The sequence below is a fragment of the Rhipicephalus microplus genome, chromosome X, assembly GCF_043290135.1.
Source record: "Rhipicephalus microplus isolate Deutch F79 chromosome X, USDA_Rmic, whole genome shotgun sequence".
Lineage (NCBI taxonomy): Eukaryota > Metazoa > Arthropoda > Arachnida > Ixodida > Ixodidae > Rhipicephalus > Rhipicephalus microplus.
Genome location: NC_134710.1, coordinates 168,866,688 through 168,879,899, shown reverse-complemented (window position 1 = coordinate 168,879,899; position 13,212 = coordinate 168,866,688). Strand labels below are relative to the sequence as shown.

General features: G+C 42.1%; 1 protein-coding gene across 3 annotated transcripts in view; it reads left to right on the top strand.

Moving 5' to 3' along the window:
• The window catches only part of LOC119177133 (lipid scramblase CLPTM1L), a 106,093-nt gene that overhangs the window by 12,250 nt on the left and 80,631 nt on the right, over window positions 1-13,212 (top strand). For all 3 annotated transcript variants that reach the window (XM_037428522.2, XM_037428521.2, XM_037428520.2), the window contains exon 5: window positions 7,385-7,518. In XM_037428522.2, the coding sequence (XP_037284419.2) occupies window positions 7,385-7,518 (134 nt within the window). The remainder of the gene's footprint in view (window positions 1-7,384; window positions 7,519-13,212) is intronic.

The window sequence follows — 13,212 nt, the reverse complement described above, 5'->3', positions numbered from 1 at the left end:
TAAAGTCCAAATAAATAACTTTCGTACTCAACCACTATGCTGTTTCTGCGGATACAATCTTGTGAGCACTAGCAAGGAATGCTGCTGAAGCATAGATGAAACAAGCTGGTCATCTCTATCACACAGAGGGCGAATGTGATAACATTATTCTGCTTGCGATGCCTATTGTCAATCGCTCCTCGACTGAGGTGGAAGCCCTGTCTTTCTTTTGCTGGACGAGGAAGTATGATAAAATACTCAGGCAGGCAGCTGTGTGGCACGATTCTTAACTGCGAACTTTGATTATATATGTGCGCGGTCACGAGTGCTGGATGCGCTATTTCGGGAGGTACCAGCTAATGGCTTGTGTACCCTTCTATGCGCTATGATGTCACTGCACAAACACTGATCTTCTCCCGGGAGCGGCCATATTTCTATATACCAGTGGTTGGCTGTTTCACAAGATTAGATTAAAAACGTTAGCTGAAGCTTAAGCTCGTTATGGGGCTACGTGCTCCTATCACACGATGTAAAATGCGAAATCGTTGAAAGGTCTTCTGACCATAAAACTGTTGACGTTGCCTCAAACGTAGCTTGTTTTCTCCTTGAAGACATGACGTAAAAATTGTTTTGAAGTTCTTAAAGTTGATGACACTTCCGTAGTGGACATTTAACCTCACCTTTTGAGGAGTTTGAAGGTTGTAGCGAACTTTGCTATGTAGATGCGCTCCTTCTCAATTTTTGTGACATTGTGTGTGAATGTCTATCAAGGTATGTGCCCCCAAAATATATTAGATAGAACCCAAGACACCCATGTACCAGAAAGGTAGACATAATTAATATCACTCGTGGCATAAAGTGCTCCAGTTGTCAGGGATAATGTTTCTTCATTTAATGCATTGAAAAGTAAATTAGAAGCTAAAATGAAAGAGGTTAAAAACTACTACTTTAATAATGTCATCACTACATTTATGAAAAAAATCTATCCAGGCTCTAGAGGACGATTAGTCTTGCATCGTCTATAGACTCACCGTTTATTCTTAATGGTCAATCCTCCTCAAATCCTAAAGCTGCAGTAAACCCCGTTAATAATTACTTCAAATCTGTTTTTGTGCCGATAACTGCATCAATCCTTCATTTTCCACAGCAACCTACATGCTTTTTCTAGTCTTAAATTTAGCTCCTCTGGAGTACACAGTCTTACCCTAAACCTTTAGGTTTCGAAATTGTTTAATCTAGATAGTATTCCAAATGTGTTTCTAAAGTGGTATTCAGCATGGTGAGCTATTTTACTATAATATTTGAAAAATCCATAATCTCTGCAGCAGTTCCCCAGCTGTGGAAATTAGCAAACATCGCACCAGCATTTAAGTCCAAAACCAGCAAATACCGAATTATAAGTCAATATTTTTGCCTTCTACCAGCTCTAAACATTTAGAGCATATCATTAAGAAGTACATTGTAGAATACCTAAATGCACACAATATACTTTCTCGATCACAACAAGGCTTTCATGCTGGCTATTCTACCGTTACACAGTTGCTTTAATTACTACCGTTAGACAGTTGCTTCAATTTACGCACGACATTGCTTCTTACCTTAACAACAGTAAACACGTTGGTGTCACATTTGACTATTCGTAGGCCTTTAACATGGTTTGCCATGCTAAAGAATTTTTCACAAATGTTTTGGCGAGAACAAGCTGGTTGATTGGATAGCAGATTACTTGCTGTCATGCTCAAAATTTCTTACAGTTAACTACACGAAGTCTTCTGATGTACAGGCTGTTTCACACTTAAGGTAAATCTCTAAGCGCGTGGCATCGTGATGCGGATAGCACTGCAACGAAGCATTGTCAGCAGCTCGCGCGTGTGCAAATAATCCAGGAGTGTAGTTTTCAACCGCATCGTTTGCTACGACAGCTCTTGCTTGCAGCATTGCTGGCCAGCACGTGAATATCGTGAATAAACAGACTAGCACCTGTTTAATTCAGCTCAATCTGGATCTCGTCATGCCACGCCCCCATAGTCAAGGAATGGGGCACGCTGCAGCGGAACACATCGCTGACATCATGCATTCACTTCCGTCTAGAAGGAGTGCTATCATCGCTACCGCTGGGGACATGAACTAGGAAGCGTCACGAGTGCATTTCGGCGTCGATAGCTATTCCTTTCTATTGTCAACAAATATCGTCGAGAATAAGCACATTCAGGTGGTTGTTTATCCAAAATTATTCCTGAATTCATTCCCATTTGTTTTGTTGTGTTAAACCCCCTCAGCTGTTCCACAGTCACCACTGAGTGCTTTGTTTTATTTAAAGTCAAATAGAGACCACGCACGGTGCATGCTCATTATCGTGTCATCCTCATCCAGGCTTACTGTGGCGGGCACTATGCAGAAACATTTGTGAATGCACACAGGGCCACAATGTTTAGATAGAGTAAACAAGGTATACTGTCAAGTACTGTTTCTAGTGTTCCATTATCACTAATAAAGAGGGCAGAGAAGCATGGAAAGTTTTTACGAATATCTAAAAAAACTGCAGCAAAAGGGGACACGAAGAAAGAAAGAACGCGTGAGTTTGTCATTACTTGTTTCTTCGTATGTTATCTTGCAACGCAGGTTTTTCTGAAAATGATTAGTGCGAGTATTAGCCCAGTTCTCACCTTAACAATGATATCTGTGCGCTGGCCGACAATGTGGCACGTGCCTTGCCGTAGCAGACGATGCCATTCAGTTCCACACCATTGAAGCGTCTGCGCACTCGTGAGCTGCTGCCGGCACGCAATTGACGCGCTAGTCGCATTGTAATGCTAGGCACTCAGGGATTTTCCCTAAGTATGAAACAGCCTATACATATCACATCAGGAAAGTGCCTCAGGCTGGGTGCTTGTTCTGCTTTTGTTTATTATATAAATGACAGAGAAAAAATTATCGTTGATACTCAAATTAAACTTAAAATGTATGGAGAACTGTAGAACCATCTCTAATGCTTAAGATTAGGATGCGTTAAATAGTGCTTTCTTTTTCGTCGTTTTGTAGCGGGAGTGAAACATGGCAAGCTTCAAGAGGACTGTAGTCACGACCTTTTCTAAAAGAAACAGCCTCTTCATTTTACATTTACTAATGATGGTGTAAGTCCAGTAGATGTCGTGCAGTTTAAATACATTTGTGTAACTATCACAGCAAACTTCAAATGGCACACGCTCATCGAAACAATCTGCAACAAGCTCTTCGAAAACTATAGTGCCTCCGATGCACGTTAAGCAACACGACAAAGGAATGCTGACTGACAGTGCATAAGACTTTGGTCAGACTCGAATATGCGATTGTTGTTTGATCGCCTCACCCAAGGAAGTTATATAATCTCCTTGGCCTCACTATATACATGGCTTAACTGTGTTAGAATCTGTTTTAAAAAAGCAATACTGCTTATATTCAGTTGCTATAACCAGTGTGCCTCGCCTGCTTCGGATCTGCATGTTTTATCGCGGCAGCCCCTCTCGGCGCACTTGCGGTCGTGTCATCTTCCTGCATGATAGTTCACATTGGTTTGAGTGTTCTCGCACCCATATCATCTTGTTCGCACGGTAGTTTGATCCTCTAAATATTGTGCCCATTAGATCAACACAGAATTGTTTTCATTTTCTTTTGTTTCTTTTTGCTTTTCTGCGCAATGTGCAATTTTGGAATGAGCTTGATGCAATTGGAAAACAAGAATCGCGTAAAGATAAACATTGTGAAATTGGAATTTCTCAAGGTGCTGAACATTTTACACCAGAACTTCATCCAACCGTCGCAGGTGTTGAGCGAATGTCGATGAAAAGGCCACAATGTTATCTAGGTAGCAAGGGCAAGTCTTCCATTTCAGGCCACGCAACACGGTATCAATCATGCGCTCTGAAGTTGCGGGCGCATCGCATAGGCCGAAAAGCATTACATTGAATTCATATAACCCATCCGGGGATGCAAAAGCTGTTTTTTCTTTGTCTTCTTCGTGCATAGGGATCTCCCAGTAACCATAACGCAGGTCGAGGCTTGAAAAGAATTCCGCAGCTTGCAAAGAATCAATGGCGTCGTCAATGCGTGTCATGGAATCGTTTCTAGTGATCTTAATGAGCGCTCGGTAATCGACGCAAAACTGTACAAAACCATCTTTCTTTCACACCAGAACAACGGCAGACGACCAAGGACTAGCTGAGGGGGAATTATCTCTCTTTGCAGCATGTCGGCTACGTTTTCTTCTATGATTTTTCGCTCAGCTGAAAACACACGGTACGAGCGGCACTGCACAATAGACGTTCGGTCGGTCTGAATCGATGGACTATGGCGGTAGTTTGGTCCAAGGCTGACGAATAGGCATCAGTACGTTTTGCATGCTTTTCCAGCAAATCAAGCAGCTGCTGTTTCTGCGAATCTGTCAGGTCACTGCGGATGGCTGCTGTGAGGGCGGAGGTAGAAACATGATCAGCAGAATGGCCTTTAGAGGAGACAGGTGTAAGAGGCACGAGCCATACGGGCTCCAGGTTGGCAACACTGGCCTCAGTGGTGCCCTACAGAAGTAAAACCTTATTTGATGTTGCGTTTGTAGTGGCGATAACAGCTGCTCTATTGTGGAAGTGAATGACACCGGAAGCAAGAGCTATGCCTTTACTAAGCCGGCAAAGCGAAGGGGCGTTCAATATGTCACTCAAGTCGATATCGTTGAACACAACTCTTACAAACTGTTCATGTAGTGGTAGCTTGGTGTCAGAAGTTGCTTGTAGGTGTCATCGCCGAGCAAGTAGTCTGTGTCGCTAAGGTTGACGGTAAGGCGGTAAGGTAAGGTAATGAGTATCACGTGTACAGTGTGCAGAGCGGAAAGGCGAATTGTATTTCCCTGGGCTGTAACCAGCGTAGGTCCGTTGTAAGGCATCCTGACTTTTCTGAGACGGACACACAAATCCACACGAAGAACAGAAAATGTAACACCAGTGTCTACCAAAGCATCGATGTACACTCCTTCAACTATTGCACAAATCATATTGCAAGGGCGCGCTGGAAGAATTTCAGTCCTGTATGTGCATGCAGTTTTTCCTCCAGAAACTGCACCGATTAGTTTTCTGGACGAAGGTCAAAGGTGAAAGAGGCAGGCCAAAGGGGAGACGATGAGCGACGAAAGGGCGAAGGTGAGCGGCGTCTGGTTGACCGATTAATTACTATTGCACAGTTCACGCGATGCGGGTGGAGAAGGTGACCAACAGGGAGGTGGCGAATAATGGCGGCTTAGGTAAAAGTCGCGCTCGCTCATGTCGTACCCTCGACGCTCGTCCTGGCGGGAAGGTGGGAAATACTGGCGGCCTTGGTGGAAATCAAATCCAGGGAAATTGCGTTCTCTCATGTACGCTCGACACTCATCATGCTGACGCTTACGGCAAATGCGGGAGATGTGACCACGATAGCCACAGTAGTAGCACATAGGGCGAGTGGAATGCCAAGGAGGGTAGTAGCTGGTGGTAGGTGCACTGGCAGAGGGCGCAGTCAGATGGACAGACGAGGGCTCAGGTGGTGCTGACGAAAATGTCGTGGGGGTCGTGGCTGCAACCAACGCGTATGTCGGTGGTGGCAACGTCGAGCTGATGAGGCACCGTGTGAGTCATGGACGTCAGCTCCTCTCTAATGACATTGTGCAAGGTCGTTGTAGAAGGCTGGCTGGGACTCGCAGAAGCTAGTGAGAATTCTGTCGGTTGTGATTCCTCGCGTATGATTGCTGTTATCATGCAACGTAGGTCTGGGTCTTCTGTAGGACGTGTTGCGTCATTGTCCGGTTGTAGGCGAACAGACTCGAGTTCGTCGAGGCGCTGACAGGTCGTGACGACGTCAACAATGACAGCTGTGTTCTCAATGGCAAGAGCATTGAATGCGACAGGTGCGATCCCCTTAAGAAGGTGATGTACTCTGTCAGACTCTCGCATTGATGAATCGACCCGACGGCAAAGTGCAAGAACATCCTCAATGTAGAATGTATGCGACTCGCTGATATGTTGTTTCCGAGCCGCGAGAGCTTTCTTTGCGAGAGCCGAACAAACAGCCAGTGTGCCAAACATTTGGCAAAGCTGGTCTTTGAAGGCTGCCCAGTCGGGGATGTCAATCAGATGGTTGAAGAACCATGTCTTCATGACACCCGTAAGGTAAAAGGAAATGTGAGCGAGTTTGTGTTATCCCACCGATTAGCAGGGCCGACACGTTTGAAATCGTCCAGCTAATCTTGCACATCTTCCTCATGCATACAAGCGAAGGGATGGGGCTCACGCTGGTGGCTCTTGCTCTGAAGGATGTGAAAAGGTGTGGCACGGGGTGGCCAAGTGGGAACGGCTGCAGCACCGACCTCATCCTGCTGTGACATATTTCCGAACACCTTTCCGAACACCTGGCCCAAGCGCCGACCTGAACATAGCTCCAGGAGGTAGAAAGGCCGAGATGACAAAGGGGGATCGAAGAGCACCCTCCACCATGTATGAGGTCGTGGTTTTGATGACCTTTAATTAGGCCCGAGGACTCAGCAGCCGACAGCTACCCTGAACCAAGAGTGATGTTCATACACGAGAATGATGACAATGCATGATCAATACATGATGGTGATGATAATGTACAGATGAAAAAAATAAGTATATTAAATGCCCACAGTATTTACACCTGCTATGTCTCGAAAACTGAGACAGCGTTATTTATAAATAAATAAGACTTCGACATGCTGCTATCCGTTGAATAATTCGCCCTTTCTGGAAAACATATTTTTTTTTTCAAAACTCGACGTACAAGTTTCTGTTGCCACCAATTATTGAATCTTGATTTAACTCTCCCCTCCCCCACGCTACTACCCCTTACACGGCATTCACTACCCAGACACCCCCTTACACGGCATTCCACTAAAGACAGATCTACCTGTAAATGTAATCAAATCGATTAGCCTCATATTCACTGACACAAACAGGCCATCATGCATGCTTTTAAGAAAGAGCTGCTATAGCCAGGTACTGAGGAGAGTTGTGCTATGTGGCAGTTCATTGAGTAAATTGCATAACATTGAACAAGTGGCACCATTTGCTACAAGGCTTCTCTTAGCGTTTATTTTATTCGTAGCGCGCCTAAATGGAAATATGGGGGGGTCAGAAAGTGAAAACATGTTATTCTGCTTATGAGAGGCCTCTCATATAAGAGTCAAAAACGTCTCCCTAATATGAAGTTCTTACAAAGCTGTTCCTCTGTATAATATATTAACTCTTGTCTTACTGCTTTCGCTTTTTGAAAATTCTTCAAAGGCAACGATACATACTCCTTTATTTTAATGCTTAAGTCTGTATCCCATGCATAATCTGTGGTCTGGACAGTGAGAGTATAGCTATGTTTTTCCTTTACTCCTCAGACACCTCCTTCTTCTGGAGGGATAGAAGGAAAGCCAGTTACCCATTGGAACCCCAGGGTTGAAGTGAACATCTTGAGTGACCCATTCCCTATCAAATCAAACCAAATTCCTGGTGAGATAGCCCACTTGCTTCAGTAAGTCCAATTCTTTCTGTTTATGTACTACACAATCAAAGCTTATGAATTATATCTGGTGTATCAACTATGACACTTGGAATGTTTAGAAACCCTACAACGGCGCACTACAGATTATTTTTGACCAACCGTGTTTTTTAAATGTTTTGCTGGCATCATTGCTCACAGGTATTTCTGTGATCGACATTGATGAAAACATGGCCGCTACAGCTGTAAATTGAATGCCTCTTTCTTGCACTATATGCTGAGTGCAATAGCTGGCAACCCACTGTTGCAGTGAATGATTCCATGTTCATCTAAGCACACCAGATACAAGAAAGCATGTACTATAAATATAATTCAAGTGTACTAGTTGGGCACTATTTGGTTAGTAACAGTATGGGAGAGAAAACTAATAGTGAATGGAACTATTCCTTTTCTGCTCATGGTTTCGATGCACTCCTTTTTTTTTGTAATTCTTAGTTTTTGTGAAAAGCTATCTTTTTAAAATCATCTTTTTTAGCTTTGTTTTTATAAAATTTGTTTGTCATTGTCACAGTCAAAAAAAAAAAAAGAAAGAAACGGCGTTTTTTCAAAAATTTATAGCTTCGCAACGGCACTACTGCCCACCACTATTTTGAGCTCATTATAAAAATAAAAGCATTTCGTTAAGAGCATTCCATGTTCAATCAAAAAACAGATGTTTGACATTCATTTCGAGACCGACGATTGGCTGCTTCTGCCATGTTGCCCCAGTACACCTCGCTGGTTCGATGCTCGTTTCGAAATACGCTTCTGGGATGGTGTCTGCTTTTTGTGCATCGCAAGGTCATAGCTGTATAAAATCGCCCCACTTAGTGACGTTTTGGCACTCATTCTGTGTTCAAGAGTAGACGATAATCCAGGATACAATTACGCCTTAGTTAAGTCAGCTGCAAGCAGAAATTCAGTAGATTACGATTGCCCGCCGCACTCGTCGCGAATATCGCACATGCACGTCTCGAACCAACTGTTACAGTGCTGACTCGTTGCAGAAAGGTTTCGCTTATCAGCGCTTCGGACCTAGTGACGAAGACCACCGCACAAGAAATCTTTGTACTCACGATCGAGCATGTCGTACTTAGAAACACCAAGCACTGCGACCATGCACATCGCAGCCGCGCTTTCTGCTCGAAGTTGTGTCTAGGCCCTACTCTGCCCCGAACTTGGCGGGCAAGAGCGCCCTGCTAGCGCGTATGCGAAAGCGAAAAAGCTGTAATGTGCTTTTTACAAGCAACGAATCACATCGGTCGCTGGCTCCTTAGAACCGTGAATAGGCATCTTGTGCTTCGGGAGCGGACCCCGGCTACGCACTAACCGCTCAGAACAACGGTGGCAGTGGCTAGCAATTTTGCACATCGGCGCCCCAACATGTAAAACCAAGCATGCTGTGCACCGATTTTCTTGTCGCCGTAGCGTGGCGTAATTAATCATTAACAGACTGGATATCAGCTACCTTTATTCTTGAATCGGTACGCTCATGTCCGCGGCACTATACCTGTACCGAAAGTAGGCCAAGGATGTTTGAAGTCGGAAGTTATAGAATTTTGGATGTCTGTGGCAGAAAAGTCTGCTGTAAAGGAGTCCTGATCACCTTGCAGGCCTCACATTTTATTCAAATATATTCGAATGTCCGTTGTGCCAGACTCTAGTGAACAAAGCTCAACCAATGGAACAAATAGAGAGGTCAGCATAAAAGCCGCCAATTGGTATGTAGTAGCCGAATGTCTGTTGTAAGTAGATTCGTTGTAACGAGCTTATACTTGCTGCACAACTTCATGTGACATTTTTCGCAAAATATTTCTCCAACACCTCCAACGTATTTTCTCACTTACAGATTACTTTTGCTGACATGTACTAGCACCACTAAGTAGGAAGGATTAAGCTAACTACACGTTTGTCAGACCACTTCAGAGATAAGCAAACGTTCATTGGTTGTCCTTTCAGTGATTTCACTCTTGCCCCAACTGTGCCTAGGTGCGCCACATTGAATTTGTTACATCATCATGATAAAATCAATGTAAATTGTGCCAAACTATGCCAGAGACTCTGGTTTTGGTGCGTATATCACCGACAATCACACCGCTATAAAACTTCATGTACAGCTTGATCTTGAGGTTGCCAAAGTCACAACTACGGACCTATAATTATTCTGTTGAATAAACAGTCTTGCGCATGCGTCTCAGTTTATGGCGCTCTGACCAGTGCCGACGTAGCTTCCATTGTGTGATTCAACTCGACTGCAAAATGCATCTTCCGTGGAGGCTTGATAGCAAGGAAGTGTTTCTGCGATGCATTGGTGGACATCGTTTGTTCTAGAAAGGCTGCTGATAGCTCGTTTCAGAAGCCTCACTGCACGTAGTTAAAGCAATGTGCAGTAGTAACTATACACGTCTCACTAGAATTTGTCTCATTTCTGTTTCCGGGCACTGCAGAATGAAATCTGGAAAACCGAGAGATATAGAGCAATATCAAGTTTTCCGTGCTTCTGACCATTGAAGAGCACGGGAATGGTGGGAATACGGTGACGCTTTTCCACAGACATACATTATCCATGGATCTTCATCCAAGAGCTTTTTTCGTAATTTTTTCCACCAGCACATCTGGGCTGATTCTAAAAGACAGGGCATGCAAACACGAACATAAAAAGAAAGTCGGTGCACCACAAAAGATACACACAACGGCGGAAAAGAAAGTAGGCATGAAAACTTATCTGCACGTGCCCATGCAATATATATATGCATTCTGGCATGCGTTGGGGTCTATGTGAAAGATAACTGTTAAGGCATTTGATTTCATGTTTATCTTGATTAAGCGAACAGGCAGGAGTGTCAGATGAAGTTGGTTTTCTGAGCCCGGCTTAGAGATTTCATGTTTCATGTGGCAATACAATCGATCGAGGAGCAAAAGAACCTTGCATTTGCCTTTTAGTCTTGGGCTTATGCATTGGCGACAGTGCCAATCTTTAGTATTGAAGCACTGTTGTATGTGGCGGCGTCCATCTACCACTTTTGCTGATAATCATGTAGGCATATTCAGAGTGTTCTTTCATAAAATAAATTCTCAGTATCCAGTATGTTGTTGATTCTTTAATTCAAAGAAAAAACATTACTGTATAGAGTAATCAGAAACAGTCAAGTATATCACACCCTTATTTTGCATTATCAAGTTAAATATGGAGCGCTCCTGAGATTTTTTTCTGCAGACTATTTTCTACAGCTCCAACCACATCCAAATGGGTCCTCAACCAGCCCCATTGCAACTTCTGTTTTATCACTAGAAGTTTTAGTGTGCTGATTGTGAAGTATTCTATCGGAAGAACATTTCAGATTGGGTTCATCATTGGACATGCTAAAAGAAATTGAACTGTTCTCATTCCTTCACTAGCTGAGCTTCACTGCCAAAGCTTTCAAATACCCCTTTGCTACTGGTATCGTTTCCAAGTGGCATAACTGTCCTGTGTACTCTCAGCTTCCAGAGGAGTGGAAGCATATTATGTTGACCTATGAGTGCCATCTCTTTTTCTTTCTTTCTTTCTTTTCGTTTTTTGCTTTGCGGTGCACAAGCAGCAGTGACATTACATGTTTTACCTTGAGTGAAGAGCAAATTCATGTGCCATTTCATGCCAGATTTAGGTGTGCGTGACTCCAAATTATCCGTGCTAGTTGTAAGCATTGAATTTTATGTAGGCATATGTGTGGGTGGTCTTTGACTCTCTCAAGAAGAGCAACTCCCATTAAAGAAGGGTCTATGGCCTTCTGTTTTAAATTTTAATTTTTTTTCACCATGCATATGTTTTATAATTGGCATACATGATCACTATGACATAGTTTATAATTGTCCAGATCTGGTGAATGGTTCTTTAAAGCTGGTGTACCTTTGGTTTACCTTTGGTTTTTTTGGTTTACCTTTGGTTATCAATAAAAAACTGGTTTCGTGTAATTAATTAAAAAAAGTAGTTGAAATACACTGGTCATTGCTGAGAAGAATAATTATTGAGTACTGCCAAAATGTACAGTTTGCTACTCAACTAATTACCATGTGCAATTCGTTTTTACAAATCTGCTACTCACGTTTAACTAAGGGAATTTTCAGGGTAAATTTGAAATGCTTATAGGTCATGTATCAGTTACTACACATCTATAAAAGCGTTTCATTACAATATATAATATGAATCAAGGCTGACAAAAAGAAAAAAAAGAACTCTTGTACTACTCTTATTTCTTGCAGATTTCATGCAGATGTGTTTGAATTGCGTTGTTTCTTTATTTTCTCTTTGGTAATCAAGTAGGTTTTTGCATCTGTAGTAGCACATATTTCAACGTCTTTTATTTACCATGACTGTTTAAGGGGAGATGCGAGTCGAAAAATGCAATTTTTTTCCAAAATTACATATTTTTCATTTCTATTTGCTTTCACAAGTGTGGTTTTTTCTACTTTTACTACAAGAAAACTGAAGATTGAAGCTAAACTCAAAGCAGGCTGAAATCACTTAAGAAAATTGCAATGTGGCTACCAAAATCTAAAAGAAAAAAAGAGCTCATTGTATAGAGTCCCCTGGAAAGTGTCACCTGGCTGCTTGCCATTGCATTTCGCAAGAGGAGTTCACTAAAGCCACATGCTCAGAATAACTATGAATGTCAAGCTGTCATGATGAATGAAATCATTTTAAATAACATATTTTTCTCCATAGATGAGCTTACACTTAAACATTTAAAATGCATTTTTCTTAAGATTCATTTCTGGGCAACTTCTTGAGATTAAACATCATAATTTCGGTACTTCTGATAGCCAGATCGAAATGAAAGTTTTCCCGGATATTCCTTAGCATGGGAAGGGTGCAAGTGTCTTCTTCAAAACTTGATATAGCTTGTATAATCAATCATGAAGCTAAAGCAAGCAATTAGTATGGGCTGACGATTCTAACAATTCTCACATTTCAATTTTTCTTATCCCTATAAAATGTCCTATATACAGTTTTTTTACAGTTACTTGAATTCCACACTTAATGTGGAGCAATATGAACCATTGATGGCTCAGAACCATGGAAGTTTTGTGGCATAAAGAGTTTGTTCAAAATGAACTATATTACACATTGTCGTGGCACGAAAGAAAAAGTGTGTAACTTACTCCAAAATTAATTTAACATTTGAAATCGGGGTAAAAGCCAATATGTACGGTAAAACATTTGAGTGGTTTAGTCTACAGATTCAAGAAATATTTTTTTTAATTGCATCTCCCCTCAAGTGTGATTTCTTTTTTGCACCGCATTCTTTGCAACGCTAGTGATATACGCCTAAAGTTGTCCAGTACTTTTTTGGTTGAGGATTACTTGTGTACTCTGGAAATTACATGCATTTGCCTTGTAACCTCTTTCTGGCTTGCCATTACCCTTGAGAATGTTACAGCTTTGATCATTTTGTCAACTTCATTACTGATCAATCCTTTATGTATTGTTAGTGAAAAAGTGCTTTTTTCTGTTATACATTGCTGTTGTTGATTATATTTACATTATCAACTTCTTTTGGCTTTTATAATCCCCAATTTTATTGCCATACATTTAGTCAAATCTGTTATTTATGACATTACAGTTCAAAGAAAATTCAGTAGTTATATCTAAAGAAAGGAAAAGAAGGGGGGGGGGGGGATGGTAAGATTCAAGTAAGACTGTTCCTA